The sequence below is a fragment of the Nyctereutes procyonoides genome, unplaced genomic scaffold, assembly GCF_905146905.1.
Source record: "Nyctereutes procyonoides isolate TBG_1078 unplaced genomic scaffold, NYPRO_anot_genome, whole genome shotgun sequence".
Taxonomy (NCBI): Eukaryota; Metazoa; Chordata; class Mammalia; order Carnivora; family Canidae; genus Nyctereutes; species Nyctereutes procyonoides.
The window spans coordinates 47851246-47871807 of record NW_026575043.1 but is presented as its reverse complement, the minus strand read 5'-3'; the positions used below and the strand labels follow the sequence as shown (position 1 = coordinate 47871807).

General features: G+C 44.1%; 1 protein-coding gene and 1 long non-coding RNA gene across 5 annotated transcripts; one reads left to right on the top strand and one right to left on the bottom strand.

Annotated features, from left to right (window-relative positions):
* Positions 1-2588: 2588 nt before the first annotated feature.
* SIRT4 (sirtuin 4) lies at positions 2589-16318 on the top strand. Of its 4 annotated transcripts, XM_055323095.1 has the most exons (5): positions 2589-2632; positions 7960-8457; positions 12648-12942; positions 13058-13267; positions 15945-16318. In XM_055323095.1, exons 2-4 carry the CDS (start codon positions 7967-7969, stop codon positions 13208-13210), a joined length of 939 nt encoding a protein of 312 aa, XP_055179070.1. In that variant the 5' UTR covers positions 2589-2632; positions 7960-7966; the 3' UTR covers positions 13211-13267; positions 15945-16318. The 4 variants fall into 4 exon arrangements, with proteins under 4 accessions (XP_055179070.1, XP_055179071.1, XP_055179069.1 ...); XM_055323094.1 differs by lacking the exon at positions 2589-2632 and having other exon boundaries at positions 7825-8457; XM_055323097.1 differs by lacking the exon at positions 2589-2632 and having other exon boundaries at positions 7827-8184.
* On the bottom strand, positions 14903-19829 carry LOC129508135 (uncharacterized). Its single transcript, XR_008664140.1, has 3 exons — positions 19655-19829; positions 17397-17544; positions 14903-16594 (listed from the first exon to the last, which is right to left on the bottom strand). It is a non-coding gene; the product is annotated as an uncharacterized LOC129508135 (long non-coding RNA).
* Between the last annotated feature and the right edge of the window lie 733 nt (positions 19830-20562).

The following is a 20562-nucleotide window of genomic DNA, read 5'->3' as shown; positions in this document are numbered from 1 at the left end:
AAACAAAACAAAATAAACGCCCAAACCTGAACTGAGATCAGGACTCGGCCAAGTAGGGCAGCCCAGGTAGCCCAGCGGTTTAGTGCTGCATTCAGCTCAGGCGTGATCCTGGAGACCCGGGATCCAGTCCCACATCGGGCTCCCTGCATGGAGCCTGCTTCTCCTTCTGCCTGTGTCTCTGCCTGTCTCTCTCTCCTCTCTGTGTATTCTCATGAATAAATAAATAAAATCTTAAAAAAAAAGAAAGACTTGGCCAACTAACCGACCGAGTCACCTAGATGCTCCTAAAATCTTTAAAAAAATTTCAAACAGGAAATATTCAAAGTATTGCTCAGTGTACATTCATACAGACATCATCTAGATGCAAAGATGATATCTTTAAAAGTCCTGTTTAGGAGTGCCTGGATGGCTTTGTCGGTTAAGCATCTATCTTTGGCTCAGGTGTGATCCCAGGATTCTGGGATAGAGGCCCCCTCTCCATCTGGCTCCCTGATCAGCAGGGGAGTCTCCTTCTCCCTCTCCCTCTGCTCCTCCCCCTGCTTGTACTCTCTCCTTCTCAAATAAATAAATAAAATCTTTTTAAAAAGTTCTGTTGGATGCTGATGTGTAACATGTTTTTTCCACAGGGTAGGAAAAATTAGTGGAAAAAAGGACTAGCAACTTGAATTGATTTTAGATTATTTTACTTGATCCAATCAATGACTTAGTCATTAATTCCTGGTGTGGTGAAATTGTGTGTTTCACCAGCTGCCTTGGATGACTTCATCCTCCATGGAATGAGTTTCCAGCACTAAGAGAAATGGAAAAGTCAGCTCATTTCTCCCCAGAACCTGAGATTCTTTGGGACCTAAAAGCACAATAGCTCTGTATTAGCAGTCTCTCAATTAATGGTGCTCAGTCCACTTGGCAAGCTGAAAAACAATATGGGTTGGAAATTTTTTATAACAAAATTTGGCTGGGGGAACATCAGTGTTTTGGCATTTCAGTAGGTTTTGGTCAAACAGCCATAAATGCAGAAAATATTCCTGATTACAATTTTTTTTGACTTAGTAAAAATTTTCAATCTACATTTTGGTCCTTTCTTTTAGCCAGTTTGGTCAAGTTAAGTAAGACTCAAAAGGCTGTCATGGGGATCCCTGGGTGGCGCAGCGGTTTGGCGCCTGCCTTTGGCCCAGGGCGCGATCCTGGAGACGCAGGATCGAATCCCATGTCGGGCTCCCGGTGCATGGAGCCTGCTTCACCCTCTGCTCTGTCTCTGCCTCTCTCTCTCTCTCACTATGTGCCTATCATAAAAAAAAAAAAAAAGGCTGTCATGTCAAGTGATTAGCAAGGTGACCTATCTGAGTTGTGGCTGGAGGTACTTCTCCCAAACTACTGAACTGGGTGACTTTACCAATATTTACCTCCACACATTCAACGAGAGGACCAGGAGTCAAACTCGGACTCCAGCTTTTACAATACTCTTCTGGACTTCAGTTTATCTTAAAATGGGGGAAGTGGGGTGCCTTGGTGGGTCAGCGGTTGAGTGGCTGCTTTCTGCTCAGGGGTGTGATCCCGAGTAGGGAATCTAGTCCTGCAACAGGCTCCCTACGAGGAGCCTGCTTCTTTCGGTCTCTGCTTCTCTCTGTGTGTCTCTCATAAATAAATAAAATCTTTATAAAAATAAAATAAAATAGGGGAAGCTATTTCTTAGGTGGTCTTCAAGGTCCTAGTTAGCTGGCCTTTGATTATGTTCTAAATGCAAATTGATTGGTATCTTAATTTAGGTTATGCAAGAGCACAAAGGTTCTCATCGGCTGCATATTAGAAACAACTAAGAAGTTTGTAAACCAACTTGATGCCTAGACCAATTAAGTCAGAATCTCTGTAAATGAGACGTAGGCATTCGTTTTTTATTTTTAAAAAAGATTTTAGGGATCCCTGGGTGGCGCAGCGGTTTGGCGCCTGCCTTTGGCTCAGGGCGCGATCCTGGAGATCCCGGATCGAATCCCATGTCGGGCTCCCAGTGCATGGAGCCTGCTTCTGCCTGTGTCTCTGCCTCTCTCTCTCTCTCTCCTCTCTCTCTCTCTCTCTCTCTGTGACTATCATAAAAAAAAATTTAAAAAGATTTTATTTATTTATTCATGAGAGACACACACAGAGAGAGGCAGAGATATAGAGGGAGAAGCCGGCTTCTCACAGGGAGCCGCATGCGCGACTCGATTCCCAGACCCGGATCACGCCCTGAGCTGAAGGCAGATGCTCCGCCGCTGAGCCACCCAGGCGTCCCTAATCTAGATCCATTATTAAATCTTCTACCTTAACAATGAATTCCTAACTTAGTGCTTTTTGGATGTACTATTTTGCACCGAGCACACTGTTATGGAAACTAACCACTTCTCTTAAAGGGATGCTGAATGTTAGTTTAGGAGACAGCGATCTATCTCCAACCAAGGTTCAAAACCTCTGGCCACGAAAACCAGACAGGTGGCAGTACTAGACAACCTGGGCCCCTGAACTGTGAATCCCAGAGGATTGTGGGACTTGTAGTTTATCAAGCAACACTTCCGCCTCGTGAACTACATTTCCCCAAAGGCAAAAGTAGCCAGGCAGCTGCGTCGTCAGTCGTAAAGTGTCGCTTCAACTGAGAGAGGTGAGTGTGTTCTGTGTGGGCTGTGGGTTTCTAGACGTAGGGGATGGTTGTAAGGGGTACCGTATTAACTCCTTGACTTTGGTGGTACCTGGCGGAGAGCTGCTGTTCTCATAGAGCGTGTTTTCGGCAGGGTTTCCCGAGCCCTTTGGCTCAGGGATCCAGACTAAGCTATGGAATGTTGAGAGAAATCGGCGTCCTGGATCTAGGTCTGGAAAGCCAAGCATATATGATAATGTTTACTTAGGGGGTGCGTATCACTAGAGAATTTCTGCATTATGTTAAGGAATATGTCAGAGCCTTGTTTTTACAGCTACAAAGCTGGGGTAGAATGTCGTTCCAGGTGTCACTATTGTGCTGTGTCCCAAGTAGCAGTGTTTGCAATTAAGGGTAAACTGAAAGAATATGGGGGAAATAGAATAAGAGATATGCATGTGCTTCGTTACGTTAATAAATAAAAAAATCATAAAAATCATACATCTGGAAAATGAGTAACGACTTCGTCAGCACCTGGCACGGTAGAATTCACATGTGCTCTTTAGTTTTTGTTTTCTATTTTTATTTATTTATTTTTAAATAATTTATTTATTCATGAGAAACACAGAGAAAGAGAGGCAGAGACACAGGCAGAGGGAGAAGCAGGCTCCACGCAGGGAGCCCGACATAGGACTCGATCCCGGGTCTCCAGGATCACGCCCTGAGCTGAAGGCGGCACTAAACCGCTGAGCCACCAGAGCCGCCCTCCTTTTGTTTTTTAAAGATTATATTTATTTATTGATGAGAGACACACAGAGAGGCAAAGCCATAGGCAGAGGGAGGAAAAGCAGGCTCCATGCAGGAGCCCCATGTGGGGACTCCATCCCGGGACTCCAGGACCACATCCTGAGCCGAAAGCAGACGCTCAACCGCTGAGCCACCCAGGAGTCCCTGCTCTTTAGTTTCTCAAGAAATACTTCTGATTTATAAAATGGGAAGTAGGTTTATGGAACAAATGGTCTCCCAAGGGATGGGAGTAACTGCATTTATAAAGGTAGTCCTCAGATGGAGACGTCTTTAGATGTAGTCATAGATGGAATAACAATGAGTTATTAAAGGATTTAAAAGATATTGGTAGTAGGCCATTAATCTTTTGAGATTTATAAGAAATAATTTCTGACCAGCGAGATTTTACTGGGAAAAGCAGAAGAGGCCTCACGTTATGCTAGAATCCTGCTTCACCAACTTTTATTTTACACTCCCTTTTTATTTATTTATTTATTTATTTATTTATTTATTTATTTATTCATTCATTCATTCATTCATTTATTTATTTATTTATTTAGAGAGAGTTTGTGCTCAGGGGAGGGGCAGGGAAAAGGAGAGGGAGAGAGAGAATTTTTAAAAAGATTTTATTTATTTGACAGAGAACACAAGCAGGGGGAGCAGCAGGCAGAGGGAAAGGGAGAAGCAGGCTCCCCACTGAGCAGGGAGCCTGATGTTTGGCTCCATCCTGGGACCCTGGGATCAAGACCTGAGCAGAAGATGGACGCTTAACTAACTATACCCAAGCACTGAGAGAGAGAATCTTTTTTTTTTTTCTTTAAAGATTTTATTTATTCATGAGAGACACAGAGACTGAGAGAGAGGCAGAGACACAGGCAGAGGGAGAAGCAGGCTCCATGGAGGGAGCCCGATGTGGGACTGGATCCCGGGTCTTCAGGATCATGCCCTGGGCTAAAGGCAGCGCTAAACCGCTGAGCCACCCGGGCTGCCCTGGGAGAGAGAATCTTAAGCAGGCTTCACACTGTGCAGAGCCTGACTTGGGGTTCAGTCTCACCATCTGGAGATCAGCCCTGAGCTGAAACCATGAATCTGCCACTTAACTGACAGTGCCACTCAGGGACCTCCACTCCCTTTTAAAAATAGACATTTTTATTTTTAGAGTCCCTTGCGCCATTTTTTAAAATAAAAAATGTACAGCTCTTCTTGGATGCAGAAATCCTTGGCAGATTCAGCAACCATTTTAAGTTCATTTCCATCTGATGGCCATGGCATAGGAGAGCTCTGGTTGTAGGGATTTTTTTGTTTGTTCGTTTTTTAATTTTTTTAAGCTTTTATTTATTCATAGAGACAGAGAGAGGGAGAGGCAGAGATACAGGCAGAGGAAGAAGCAGGCATCATACAGAGAGCCTGACGTGGGACTCGATCCTGGGTGTCCAGGATCACGCCCTGGGCTGCAGGCGGCGCCAAACCGCTGCACCACCGGGGCTGCCCTTTTTGTTTGTTTTTATTTTTTTTTTATTTTTATTTTTTTATTTTTTTTTTTAATTTTTATTTATTTATGATAGGCACACAGTGAGAGAGAGAGAGAGGCAGAGACACAGGCAGAGGGAGAAGCAGGCTCCATGCATCGGGAGCCCGACGTGGGATTCGATCCCGGGTCTCCAGGATCGCGCCCTGGGCCAAAGGCAGGCGCTAAACCGCTGCGCCACCCAGGGATCCCCTTTTTGTTTGTTTTTAAAAAAGATTTATTTATTCATGAGAGACACACAGAGAGGCAGAGACAGAAGCAGGCTCCATGCAGGGAGCTGGACGTGGGACTCGATTCTGATTGTAGGTTCTTAAGAGGTCAAAAGGACAAGTTTGACTTGGGCTGTTATGAAATAGTCCAGTGTGGAGATTTTATTTTGTGAAAGGTATTAGAAATTCTTGACCAAAAAAATTATTAAAAAGATAATAAAAAGATAGCCTTGTTGTTTTGAGTTAGACTCAGGAAGGTGTGTTGGAATTAGTTTTTACTGGTGAGGGCCAGTTGTTAAATATTCAGGGGCTTGCTAGCCAGTTGCTAAACCATTGGTAGCCTGAAATTGGCCTTGATGGCATTATTTTCTTGTACCTTAGTGGTGGGAGAAGGTAGTTTACCAGCACAAGCCTGGCAAGAGTTAGTTTTCCTATAAGCCTGGAGCCCCAGTGTTCACTACATTCTTAAGTTCTCAGATCCTGAGCTAGCTCACAGTCTCCCAAATTATACAAAAGATTGACTTGAATTACAAAGTAAAATTATAAATATACTCTAGATGTGTGTGTCTGTGGGGGGGGTGGAAGGTGTACATTTCCAGTGAAAGATACTCTTTCTTTTAAAGATATTTATTTGACAGAGTGTGAGTGCATGAGCAGGGGGAGGGGCAGAAGGAGAGGGAGAAGCAGACTCCCTGCTCTCAGGACCCTGGAATCATGACCTGAGCCAAAGCAGACACTTATAACTGAGCCACCCAGGCACTCAGTGAAAGATGTTTATTTGGGTACCATCCTTCAAGATACCGAAGTCACTAATTCATTATCAGTAGGTTGTTCATAAAAGCATACAGTCTGCCACCAGAAATAGTAAGGTCTGGATTATCTACCTTATTTATTTATTATTTATTTATTTATTTATTTATTTATTTATTTATTTATTTATTTATTTAGATTTTATTTATGTATTCTTGAGAGAGAGTCAGAGACACAGGCAGGGGGAGAAGCAGGCTCCATGCTGGGAGTCTGACACGGGACTCAATCAGGGGTCTCCAGGATCATGCCCCGGGCTGAAGGCAGGCCCTAAACCGCTGAGCTACCAGCGCTACCTGATTATCTACCTTTAATGTGAAACATTCCACATTTTAGCTTCTCTTCAAACTGTTTTGTTCTTTTTTTTCCCCTCACTTAAAAAAAAAAAGGTTTTTTTATTTATTCATTTGAGAGAGCGTGTGCATGTGCACCTGACTAGGGGGGAAGTTCAGAAGGAAAGGGAGATGCAGATTCCCTGCTGAGCAGGGTGCCCAACTCAGGGCACAATCCCAGGAACCTGAGATCACGACCTGAGTCAAAAGCAGTGCCCAACCAACTGAGCCACGCAGGCGCCCCTTTCTCTTCACTTTTCTGATATCTTTTAAGTCTTTAAAATATTCAAAAGAGGGGCGCCCCCCCTTTATATATACACTTTTTATATATATAGGAGCAAAAAAGATTAACTGCCAATAGGGAGGACCAGACTCTCTTTTTTGTGATGTTGAAAGTGGAGGAAGCTATTGATGGTTAATGCCTAGGTGCTCCTTTACTTTTCAGCTATAAATATCACCTTATACCTGCCAGAATGGCTAAAATCAAAGACACAGGAAATAACTAGTGTGGGCGAGGATGTGGAGAAAAAGGAACTCTCATGCACTGTTTGTGGAGATGCAAGCTGGTGCAGCTAATGTGGAAAACAGTATGGAGGTTCCTAAAAAAATTAAGAATTATTATATGATCCAGTAATTCCACTACTGAGTATTTACCCAAAGAAAACAAAAACATTAAAAAAAAAAACAAAAAAAAAAGAAAACAAAAACATTAATTTGAAAAGATACATGCTCCTCTATGTTTATTGCAGCATTATTTACAATAGCCAAGATATAGAAGCAATCCAAGGATGGAAGCAATACATTCGTAGATGAATGGATAAAGAAAATGTCAACACAGGCACAGAAATATTATTCATCCAAAAAAAGAAGGAAATCTTGCTATTTGCAATCAACATGGATAGATCTAGAGGATATAATGCTAAGTGAAATAAGTCCAAGAAAGACAAATACCACATGATTTCACTTATGTATGGAATTTAAGAAACGAAACGAACAAAAAAAAATGAACGAACAAATGAACAAGTGACGTTGACCACTACATTTGAAACTAAGGATGTACTACATGTCGGCTAATTAAAAAAAAAAAGAGAGAGAGACAAACAGACTCTTAAATATAGGGAAAAAACTAGTGGTTGCCAGAGGGGAGAAGGGATGAAAAGATTGGTGAAATAGGTGCAGGAGAGGGGTGCCTGGGTGCCTCAGTTGGTTAAACGTCTGCCTTCAGCTCAGGTCATGATCCCAGGGTCCTGGAGTTGATCCCTGTGTCAGGGTCCCTGCTCAGCAGGGAGTCTTCCTCTCCCCTTAACTCCCTACCCCCCACTAATGCTCTCTCTTGCTTTCTCAAATAAACAAATAAAATCTTTGAAACAAATAGGTGAAGGAGGGACGCCTGGGTGGCTCAGAGGTTGGGCGTCTGCCTTTGGCTCAGGGTGTGATCCTGGAGTCCCGGGATCGAGTCCCACATTGGGCTTCTTGCACCCAGGTGTCACCTTAACGTAATGTTTTTAATGTTTATCTACATTGTAGCATAGATCAGAACTTCATGCTTATACATAAATAACATTTCATTGTATAGATAAGCCCCATTTTGTTTATCCATTTATCAGCTGATGGTTGCCTCTGTTCTTTTTTTGTTGTTGTAGCTTTAGTTTTTAAAACCGAGTTTCTCACATCAGGTTTCTTTCTCTGTAGAAGGAGGATGAATTTGGGTTTGACTTTAAAGTCACCAAAAGGCCTCTTGATGGTGAACATCAGCAGGCAGTACTCACGTGGATCCATTGGGTTCTTTGTGCCATCAAGTCCTCCTCTGGACCCTGAGAAGGTCAAAGAGTTACAGCGCTTCGTCACTCTTTCCAAGAGACTCCTAGTGATGACAGGGGCAGGAATCTCCACTGAGTCGGGGATCCCAGACTACAGGTCAGAAAAAGTGGGACTTTATGCTCGCACTAAGCAGAAACCCATCCAGCATGGGGATTTTCTACGGAGTGCTCCAATCCGCCAGCGGTACTGGGCGAGAAACTTTGTAGGCTGGCCTCGGTTCTCCTCCCTGCAGCCTAACCCTGCACATTGGGCTTTGAGCAACTGGGAGAGGCTCGGAAAGCTGTACTGGCTGGTGACCCAAAATGTGGATGCCTTGCACACAAAAGCCGGGAGTCAGCGCCTGACGGAACTCCATGGCTGCATGCACAGGTGCTGGAAGGTCTAAATGGTTTGAATGCAGAAATGTGGGCTCCATTAGAGCAGGGACCGTGGCTATCTTGATCGCTGTTGTTTTCATTAGGCCTTGAGAAAAGGATTTGGAGCAAGTTGTTTTATTTATTTCTTTAAAAAGATATTTCATTTATTTATTTGCACCTGCTCGAGAGAGCAAAAGAGAGCCCAAGAAGGGGGGGAGGAGAGGGAGAAGCAGGCTCCCCGCTGAGCAGAGAGCCTGATGTGGGGCTCGATCCCAGGACTCCGGGAGATCATGACCTGAGCTGAGGGCAGATGCTTAACTGACAGAGCCACCCAGGTGCCCCTGCAAGTTGTTTATTGTGGAGTCGATCTCAGCAAACTCACTGAGGAACAAACTCAGTGGGGAAATGAAACAGGGTAGGGAAGAAAAGCCAAGAAAAGGGTAAATTAATGAATGGGTTACTGCTTTGGTAAGCTAAAGCTCGATCCTTTGAGGAGCCCTCTGACCGTTTAGAGCATGCTTCAGAATTGTCTCACTGAAGGTTGAGGAAACTGGGGTATTTGTCCATCATGTCTCATCCCTCATTGGTTGAGGATAAGTCTAGGGGAATTAATTCCCTAACACTGACTCTGCAGCTCTGGAAAAGGCTTCCTTGGCCAGTGAACACACTAAGAGAGATGCAGGAAGTTGCTTATAAGAGAACTGTGTGCTAGCCTGAAGGGTATTTTGAGGGGACTATGTGCAAAGTGTCAACAGCATAGGCTATAAGCTAGTGGATATCTGGTCCTAGACACACAGAACACAGTACAGTCTGGCATATAGTCAGAAACCAGTAAATATTGATGGAATGAACACATGTAGCCCTGGCAATAACTTGAAGCTAATTGGAAACCATTTTCTTATTTTTAAGCCCCAGAGATCCTCCTGCCAATCTAGAATATATCTTGGGTGCCTACAACATGTGGTGTGCTACCTGGTGGTGTGGAGGGGTCAAACCAATATATACGATGTGAGAATTTTATTTTATTTTTATTTTATTTTATTTTATTTATTATTTTATTTTTTAATTTTTTTTTTATGACTAATGAGAGACAGAGAGGGAGAGGCCAAGACATAGGCAGAGGGAGAAGCAGGTTCCATGCAGGGAGCCCGATGCGGGACTCGATCCCGGGTCTCCAGGATCACGCCCCAGGCCGAAGGCAGTGTCAAACCACTGTGCCACCCAGGCTGCCCCAATGTGAGAATTTTATATGTGAGAACTTTGTGATCTCTTTGAAGTGGGGGAGGGATCTAAAAATAATAATGTTTAACAATAAACAACTTCACACAATTGTTAAATTACGAGGTCTTTAATTTTTTTTAAGATTTTATTTATTTACTCATGAAAGACACAGAGGGAGAAGCAGGCTCCATGCAGGGAGCCCAACGCGGAACTCGATCCTGGGTCTCCAGGATCATGCCCTAGGCTGTAGGTGGCGCTAAACCGCTGAGCCACCGGGGTTGCCCAAATTATGAGGTCTTTCACAGACATGTTTTGCAAGTTCAGAGAAACAGTTTTGTAAAGCTTGGAGTAATTGGTCAAGCTTTTATAGGAAAGGTGGGGCTTAAATCTAGCTCAGGTCTGACTAGCAAAAGAAGGGAGAGGGCTTTCTAAATGAAGAGGACTGGCAGCCCGGGTGGCTCAGTGGTTTAGTGCCTGCCTTCATCCCAGGGCGTGATCCTGGAGACCTGGGATCAAGTCCCATGTCAGGCTCCCTGCATGGAGCCTGCTTCTCCCTCTGCCTGTGTCTCTGCCTCTCTGTGTGTCTCTCATGAATAAATAAATAAAATCTTTAAAAAAAAAATGAAGAGGACTTGTAGAGCCCAGAGGAGTCTGGCCTGGCATCTGTGGGGACTACTATGAAATCAGATTGTCTGGGAAGTCTAGACCCAGATCATGGGTACGTCTGAAAATAGTGCAGTGCAATTTGGGTCTGTCTTTAGAGACCAAAGGGGAATATTAGTGGTTTCTGAGCAAGAAAGCAACATGATAAAAATAGCATTTGAGGAAAGCCACACAGGATTAGAGAGAGTGGCTCAGGGAGGTCAGCCTGAAGGACCTAGATCTAGGTGGTACCAGGGGAATTCAAGAGTTAATGATGGCCGTGGGTCCATTAAAACTTTCTTTTCATGATGAAAATTTCAAATGTTCCTAAAAGGAAAGTAGTATAATGAACTCCCATATACCATCACTCAGATACAAAGATTTTATGATGTCTAATTTATCCCCTTTCTGTGTCTCTTAAAATATTTTATTTTTTTAAAGATTATCTATTTATTTATTTATTCATGAGAGAGAGAGAGAGAGAGAGAGAGAGAGAGAGCAGAGACACAGGCAGAGGGCAAAGCAGGCTCCATGCAGGGAGCCCAACACGGGACTTGATCCCGGTCTCCAGGATCACACCCTGGGCTGAAGGCGGTGCTAAACCACTGAGCCACCGGGCTGCCCTCTTAAAATATATTTATTATTTATTTATTTATTTATTTTATTTTATTTTATTTTATTTTATTTTATTTTTATTTTATTTTATTTTATATTTTATTTTATTTTATTTTATTTTAGAGGAGGAGAGCACACACACACACACACACACACACAGGTGGGAGGGACAGAGGGAGAGGGAATCTTGAGCAAACTTCCTACTGAGTGGGGAGCCCAATGAGGGTCTTGATCTCATGACCCTGAGATCATAACCTGAGCCCAAACCAAGAGTCAGATGCTAAACTGACTGTACCACCCAGGTACCCTCCATTTTTTAAAAAAGATTTTCTTAAGTAATCTCTCTACCTAACATGGGGCTCAAATTCACAACCCTGAGGCCAAGAGTCACATGTTCCACCAACTGAGCCAGCCAGGCACCCCTTGTTAGGGGGGCCTAATAAGTAAAATAATCAACATAATCTGATACTGACTAGATAAAAAGGAGCAAATGAGTAACAAGTTTTCCCAAGGGTTCCAACCCAAGTAACTGGAGAAAGGATGGTGATGGAGAAGTTGGGGAGGGGCAGGTGAAGACAGAGGGAAGCTGGACGGAACAGTCAAGATGACTTGGGAGTTTGGGAGGTAGAGTAGCAGTGGAGTTTTTTGTTTGTTTGTTTTTTAAAGATTTTATTTATTCAAGAGAGAGAGAGAGGCAGAGACAGGCAGAGGGAGAAGCAGGCTCCATGCAGGGAGCCCGATGTGGGACTTGATCCTGGGTCCCCAGAATCATGTCCTGGGCTGAAGGCAGCGCTAAACCGCTGAGCCACCCAGGCTGCCCCAAGCAGTGGAGTTCTGTACAGGGGAGGGGACCATTAGCACAGAGGCATTGCAGCAGTGAAAATGGAGCATCCCCAGGGTGGAGAAGATAGAAAACTGGCTGGAAGATTGAGGAGTAGAGAAGAAATCAACTAAACCACCTTTTGTTCTTTCTTTTAGCAGCTATTTAGTGAACGTCCACTGTCTGTGGGCACTGTTCGAGGTGGTGGGCATAGCACAGTGGTGAAAGGACTCAGAGTTCTTGCCCTCTTGGAGCTCATGATTAGAGAGGTAAGAAGAGACACAGAAGACACTGGGTAAGGACACCAAGGGGGAAGAGAGTTTTAAAGAGATGATGGTGATGGACAGCAACAGTCACCCCAGAGGGAAGGAGAGGGGAAAAGCACTGGTTTGGCCACTAAGGAAGTCATTTGCAGTTTTATTAAGGATAAAAATGAGCCACGAGGATAAGCAGGGAGTAGTGTAAGTAAGGAAAACAGATGTACACTACTTGTTCTACAAGGTTGGCAGTAGAAGGAAGGTGAGAAGTGGCAAAAAGGTCATGAGAAGGGATTCCTAACGTGGGGGAAAGAATGGCTGTTAGGAATGGCAAGGACGGGCAGCCCGGGTGGCTCAGTGGTTTAGTGCCGCTTTCAGCCCAGGGCCTAATCCTGGAGACCTGGGATCGAGTCCCGCGTTGGGCTTCCTGCATGGAGCCTGCTGCTCCCTCTGCCTGTGTCTCTACCTCCCTCCCTCTCTCTCTCTCTCTGTGTCTCTCATGAATGAATAAAATCTTAAAAAAAAAAAAAAAAAAAAAAGGAATGGCAAGGAATGTTGGAAGAGTTAAAAACGTCAGGGATGAGACGTCTTTGGCAGCTTCAGGCCTCCCCAGACCAACCATTCAGTCAGCCTCTTCTTTGGTTTCAGGGTCCTTTGCTTGAACTGTGGTGCACAGATTCCTCGGGGGGTGTTGCAAGAGCGTTTTGAAGCCCTGAACCCCACCTGGAGTGCTGAGGCCCATGGCCTGGCTCCTGATGGTGACGTATTTCTCACAGAGGAGCAGGTACAGAGCTTTCAGGTCCCGTCCTGTGCTCGATGTGGAGGCCCCCTGAAACCAGATGTCGTTTTCTTCGGGGACACAGTGAACCCTGACAGGGTTGACTTTGTGCGCAGGCGTGTAAAAGAAGCCGACTCCCTCTTGGTAGTGGGATCATCCTTGCAGGTATCAGCCTTTGTCAGGGTGGTAACTGCCCCTTTTGTGGGATAGAGAGCCCCGGGGTGGCTCCCTATTTGGTTTCTCTCTTCCTGCATTGAGACCTGTGTCTTCTTCTTGTAAGGTATACTCCGGTTACAGGTTTATCCTCACTGCCCGAGAGAAGCAGCTCCCAATTGCAATACTTAACATTGGGCCCACACGGTCGGATGACTTGGCATGTCTGAAATTGGATTCTCCTTGTGGAGAACTGCTGCCTTTGATAGACCCACACTGACCACAACCTGATGTTCCTGAGCCAGAAACTGGGACTTTCACTTTAATCCTATTAAAGGTAAGTTAAAGGCTTTCTTAGATACCAGTTTCCAGTTTGCATTCAACTGAGAGCACTGACAAAATATAGAAAGTTCTAGGCTTTTTAATGTATGGCCATTCTTTTTTTTTTTTTTTTCTTAAAGATTTTGTTAATTCATGAGACACACAGAAACAGAGAGGCAGAGACTCAGGCAGAGGGAGAAGCTGGCTCTCTGCAAGGAGCCCAAGGTGGGACTTGATCCCCAGACCCTGGGATCGTGGCCTGAGCCCAAGGCAGACCCTCAACCATTGAGCCACGCAGGTGTCCCTATATGGCCATTCTTAATTAAAACTAAGTTTGTTATTCTTTTATTATTTTTATTCATTTATTTTATTTATTTGAGAGAGAGCATGAGTGGGAGGGAAGGGCAGAGGGAGAAGCAGACTTCCCCCACTGAGCCTGGAACCTGACACAGGGCTTGATCCCAGGACCCCAACAACCTGAGTGGAAGGCAGCCACTTAACTGAGCCACCCAGGTACCCCTACTTATTTTTAAAATATTTTTATTTTTAAAAAATATTTTATTTATTTATTCATGAGAGACATAGACTGAGAGAGAGGCAGAGACACAGGTAGAGGGAGAAGCAGACTCCACGCAGGGAGACCGATGTGGGATTCGATCCCGGGTCTCCAGGATCGCGCCCTGGGCCAAAGGCAGGCGCTAAACCGCTGCGCCACCCAGGGATCCCGACTATTATTTTTTAAAACATTTATTTACGGGCAGCCCAGGTGGCTCAGTGGTTTAGTGCCGCCTTCAGCCCAGGGCCTGATCCTGAAGACCCAGGATCGAATCCCACGTCAGGCTCTCTGCGTGGAGCCTGCTTCTCCCTCTGCCTGTGTCTCTGCCTCTCTCTCCCTCTCTCATGAATAAATAAAATCTTTAAAAAAAATTTTATTTACGTATTTGAGAGTGTGCACACGCATGTGTGTGAGTGGGGGCAGGGCAAAAGGGGGAGAGGGAGATGGAGAGGAAGGAGGGGGGGGAGAGAGAGAGAGAGAGAGAGAGAGAGAGAGAAAAAAGCAGACTCCCCACTGAGTGTGGAGCTCCGCTCCGGCTTGATCCCACAACCCAAGTCAAAATTAACAGTTGGACGCTTAATCAACTGAGCCCCCGAGACACCCCTTAATTAAAATTAATTTTTAAGTATCCATTAAGCTATAATGTTCCAGATCTAGGCACGTGCCATTCATTCACTCATTCATGGGGGAGTGAGGAGAGAGGGACAAAGGGAGGAGAGCAAGAATCTTTAAGTAGGCTCCACACTCAGCTTTATTGAGACATAACTCCACCCTTTTGAAGTATACAATTAAGTTGCTTTATAGTACACTCAGAAAGTTGTACATTACTCACCACTAATTCCAGAATATTTTCATCATCCCAAGAAGAAACCTTGTACCCATTAGCAGTCACTCCCCATTCCCCATCACCACTCCCCAAATCCCTGCCAACAACTAATCTATTTCTGCCTATTCTAGACATTTCATGTAATATGTGGCCTTTTGTGCCTGGCTGCTCCTCTTGGTGTAATTTCAAGATTCATCCATATTGTAGCATGTGTTGGTACTTTTTATCTACTTTATGAATATAACCACTTAAAAAGCTTTATTGAGATATAGAGTTCACAAACCATACAGTTTACTTATTTAATATGTACAATTCAATAGTTTTTAGTATATTCCAAGAGAGGTACAACCAGTTTTTAAAAAGAGACTTTAATTTTTAGAAGAGTTTTAGGTTCACACCAAAACTGAGCAGAAAGTACAGAGTGTTCCCATAGTCTCCTTTGCCCTGTACACTCACACAGTATTTATCATTCACCTCCTGACATCTTGGTTGTTTCCAAGTCTTTGGCAATTATTAAGTTGCTGTAAACGTGTGTGCGTTTTTGAGGAGTAGAGAACTTATGTGGGCCTAAGTTTTCAATTCATTTGGGTAAGTACCAAAGAGCAAGATGGATGAACTGCACGATAAAACTATGTTTAGTTTTGTATGCAGCTGCTAAACTGCCTTCCGAAGTGGCTGTATCATTTTGGATTCCCACCAATGAATGAAAGTTCCTGTACAACCACTCTTTAAGAACAATTTTAAATTGAAGTATACTATACATGCAGAGAAGTGCATGTACTATAAGTGGACAGCTTGATGAAGACACATAGCATCTTGATGAAGGAACAGAACTACTAGACTAGCACCAAAGAAGCCCCCTTTGCACACACTTTTTTTAAAGTAGTAGGCTCCATGCCTAGCGTGCCCACAACCTTGAGATAAGACCTGAGCCAAGATCAATAGTTGGAGGCTCAACCAACTGAGCCACTTAGGTGCCCCAACATACACACTTTTTAAACTAGGTTATTACTAGAATAATACATATTTATTGTAGAATGTTTAGATGATACAGATAAGTAAAAAGAATATAAATTACCCGTTATTTCACCACCAGGATAACCAAAACTTAACATTCTGGTATAACTAAATGTTTTTACAAAAATCAAATCAAGCTATGCATATTTTAGCGCATCCTGTTTTCATTTAACAAGATACGGTGACCATCCTTACATGCCCTAAATGCTGTGGTTTTTTCAGTGGTTGGTTGATGTTCACCATCATTACCCACTCTCGGCTTACTCAGCATTAACCTGTTTCATTTCTTTTCAGATACTTAAGGACTCCTCCATTCTTCCTCTAAACAATCGAAGCTCACTGAGTGCAGCATGTAGAGGGCAGCAAACTGACTCTTTCTCCCAGCCCCTCTCTGAACTGGGCAGGCTTCAGAGTCAGGTTGCCAGAGATTTGACCCTAAAGACTTTTTCAAAGCAGCAGCCGCTCTTGATAGAGAAACTGCCTTCACTTGCTTTTTATCTCACCAGGTAGAAGAAATGGCCCAGGAAATATGTAAGCCAGGACGGTCTTTGGAGTGCCAACCCAGAATCTCACTAATGTAGGGGGTGAGGGGAAAAGAAAATGACTTAATTTATAATTACAAATGGTTAAATGTCTGAAATGTTCTAATATATATTTTTTAAAGATGAGCAATAGTATGAATGAATTTTTTATTCACTAAGGAATAAAGGGATAACACACCAGGTATGTGGGCTGTACATTTATATTCTTTGTTTTGTTTTAGAGATTTTATTTATTCATGAGAGACACACAGAGAGAGGTGGAGACACAGGCAGAGGGAGAAGCAGGCTTCCCACAGTAGCTGGATGTGGGACTCGATCCCATGACTCCAGTATCACACCCTGGGCCGAAGGCAGGCTCTCAACCGCTGAGCTACCAAAGCATCCCTTCTTTTTTTTAATCACCTAAAAGAGAATGAGGCTTTATGATATGGTTCTCTAAGGATTTCTGCTGGATTTCAGCTGCCAGAATGAGACACTTGCCTCCAACCTGGTTTGTAGAAAGGAAACAAGTGGGCTCTTTTTTTTTTTTTTTTAAACAAGTGGGCTCTTAAACTGGTTTCTTGCCAAGTAAGGCAGCAAGACCTGTTTGATAATTGTATTAGCCAGAAAGAATCACCGTACCAGGCTAAAGGTTTCAGGACAATCTCATCACAAAATAAAGCGGATGAAAGAATCACAGTCTATTCTAGATGGTTTTTGTCTAAGATTAGGGCAAGCAGTACATGTTCATCCTGCACCTGCCTAAGAAGTGAGTTTTAGTGAACTGGGATAATCCAGGATCTTGAAACCAACAGACTTCTTTAATCTGCACAACTGGATGTTTTCCCATAGTCATTAATTCTGAAGAGATGTAAGGTTGTTGTAAATCTCCTTCTAGGTTTTTTGCAGAGGAGGATCTGAAGGTGCTTTGAATCCGATTTGCTCAGTTACCAAAAGTCAGTACCAGTAACTGTATTCAAATCTGGGTCTTTGGGATCCCAACCACAAATTTCATCAGTGGTTACTGACAGACATTGTAATAAAGTACTAAGGCTACAAAGATATAACTTCTTGGTTTAAAGTGGCTCACAGAGAATGTGCCATTTCCTTATTCGTATGCTCTACCAGAAAACGTCACAGATTCATGCATGTAATGACAGAATGAGAGCAAATTTAATGCATCCCCTCTCATTTTATTTTGGAGGAAACTAAGATCCAGACTTACCAAAGACCATAAAACATTGTTTCAGAGCCAGAACTAGAATCCAATACTTTTCTCCCAGGTCTTTTCTTTTTAAACAACTGCTTCGTATTTGTCCGAGGATGCTTACAAAGAAGTCAGCCTGAAACAGAAGTAGAAGCCAGCAGTACAACTGGCCAAGGAGACCAGGAATGGTTAACATGCAGGAGACAGTGGAGAGCATGTTAGGTTGCTAGGGAGGAAGGCAGGCTCTATCACCTAATGCTGGCACAATTCATGCAACCAAATCTTCAGGACCTCAGGAATGTTCATATTGTTCAGTTCTTCCTGAGGTGGAATTCCTCCCCAAAGATTTGTCCCAAAAGGAACTTGGCATTTCCTGAAGTTGATATTCCTCATGTCTCACCTTACGTTTTTTGCCTTCTACCAGCATGGCAGTTCCTAACCCACTATAAGTGCCCTTTGTTGTAATAACAAACTGACTAGTGGCCGCTATCAGTTTGTCATTGCCCTGGTTTCAGGCTTTTAACTGCATAAACCCAGCTTTGGGCATGATTTTCCTCAACTGCTATGGCTCTGCTATCACAGTTTTAGTAAGTAGAAGTTACAAAGGCAAACAAGTACATAACACTCAAAACCAATTTTCCACTAACTCATATTCCTTCTTTTATGCTGTCATAAATTGAGTATCTCTCACCTCTCCCTTAAATAATAGCATTCTTTGAGCACACTGTATCCCAAACACTATTTTATAACACATTATTAGCTCACTTAATGAGTTAACCCCACAAAAAATGCTTGGCCATGCATAAGTCAGTTTTCAGTGAATGCCAGACTTTTCCTGAGAGGATCAATTTAAGGACCAACAGGAAATTCAACACTCCTAAGGGTGACCAGCTGTCCCAGATTGCCCAGTACTGAGGGGGTTTCCTGGCTTGCAAGACTTTCAGTGCTAAAACCAGGGTGAGTTGGTTACCCCTGTTCCTAGGAACAGGGTATAATAGTTAATTGGAATAGTTAATCTGGAATAGTTCATTCCAGATACTCTATCTTTGTTAGACTGACGGTGCTCTGAGATCCAGATTTTTAATTTAATTTTTACGTCACAAAAACACTTTGTGAAGAAAAAAAGAATCTCGTATGAGAAAGGAGTGTTTTGTTTTGTTTTTCCTCTACTAGAAAAGGGATATAACATGGCATCGAAAGCACTGAGATATACACAGACCTGGGTTTCCATCCCTGTCTTGCTACTTACTAATTACGTGAATTTGGGCAAGTGGTTAATCTTCAATCTCTTTATAGATGAGGATACTAGTAGCTACCTCACTGGGTTGTTAGGGAAGATTAAAAAAAAGGTAGTGGAAAAAAAAAAAAAGGTAGTGATGCATCTGAAGCTCATAGCACAGTGGCTGGCACACAGTAAGCAAATATCAGCCATTATCACTAGGCCAAACCTTTCTCTTCTACTGAGTACTCCTTTAACTAGACTCGGGTGGATCTCCTCCAGAGCCACATTCCCTTTTTGTATACCTGTCTTTTTAAAAAGATTACAAAAGCTAAGTCTTGCTTGATATAATAAAGCCTTTCTAAAGTAAGAGTATCCTTCTCTCTCCTTCCCCATGGGAAAGTAGTATTTATGGAACATTTACTATAAAACAAGCACTGCAGGAAGCATTTTACAAGGCGTTGACTCACCTAATTCCCACAACCCTATGATCTGCACACTATTAATTCTTTTGACAGATGAGGATCCTGAAGCTTGGAGATTTTATGTAACCAGCCCAAGTTCACCTGGGGTGACCAGGCCACAAATCAAAGCCAGTCTATCCAGTTCCTAACTGTCTTTAATGATCCAGAAGCCCGGAGGGGAACTGCGCAATTGCACTTTGGGAGGGAAGAAGGGCAAGGCTCCAGGCACTTCCCGAGGTGACCCCCACCCCCCCACTAGGTCCTGAGAAATGAACAGGCAAGCACCAGGCGGGAAAGGGGAGAGCATTCCAAATGGAGGTCAGAACTGCAAATCCCTCCACCTTCCCCTCTTGAAACTGGGGACTTGGGGCGCAGAGGCCCTCGGCTCGCCCAGCGTCCACTTGCCTACCTCCTCGCCCGAGTCTGGCTCCCGGCAAACCAGCTTCTCCGCCCCCTCGTCCCTTTCCGGGATGGAGGCCCCGGAGGAGCATCAACCAGAAACTGGCAGGGGGCTAGGGGAGGAGGGCCGTGGGGGGGGCCGAGACGCCCAGACTAGCACGCGCACCGCAGGAAGGTGGGCCCCAACGTCATACCCACGTGAGCTCGCCCTTTTTTCGCACTTGGCCCGCCCCTTCTTTTCTTCCTGCCGAATTCTGACCCTGGAGAACAGCGCACGGAAGACCCAGGAAGTCGCATCCGAAGCCTGGCCGCCACCTCACCCTGACGCCGCCTGGAGCAACAGGTACCAGCCACTGCGCCTGCGCCAGCTCAGGCCGACGCGAGAGGGGGCGGGGTCAGAGCCTGGGGGCGGAGCTTTACGCCGTTTTTTTTTTTTTTTTTTTTTAAAGGAACCCGGACCACGTGTCCAAGAGATACCCAATCACATTTCTTATTCTGAAGTCCCGGCGGGGCCGGGGAAATGATTGGGTTGAGCTCAGGATCACGTGATCTGAAAAGGTAAATAGAGCCACGTGGTTTTTTTCCTCGAGTGCCGCGAGCCTTGGCGCCAACATGTACCTTTGTTGAACAATTATTTAATGAGCGTGTGAGGTGTGCTAAGCACTGCGAAGATACTGTGGCTGCTGGGATATGACTGCTACCTCAGAATACCCAAAATTCAGTTCATTAAATTTTTTATTCATTTAAATCTCAGCCACTGTACTAGTGTTTCCCATATCCATTTCTCTTAATGAGCACCCAGCAGATACTCATTAAAAGATTGTTAAAGGGGTTTGTTTTCTCTCTCCCCCAGCCCTTGGGATAATGAAAAAGAGGTAGGATTGTTTTTTCTTTTTTTAAAAGATTTTATTTATTTATTTGAGAGAGAGAGCCTGAATAGAGGGAGAGGAAGAAGCGGACTCCCTGCTGAGCAGGGAGCCCGGGTTAGGGCTCAATCCCAGGACTCTGGGATCATGGCCTGAGCCAAAGGCAGAGAGGCTTAATCCGCTGAACCGCCTAGGCGCCCCAAGAGGTAAGTTTTTACCTCAGAGGATATATATAT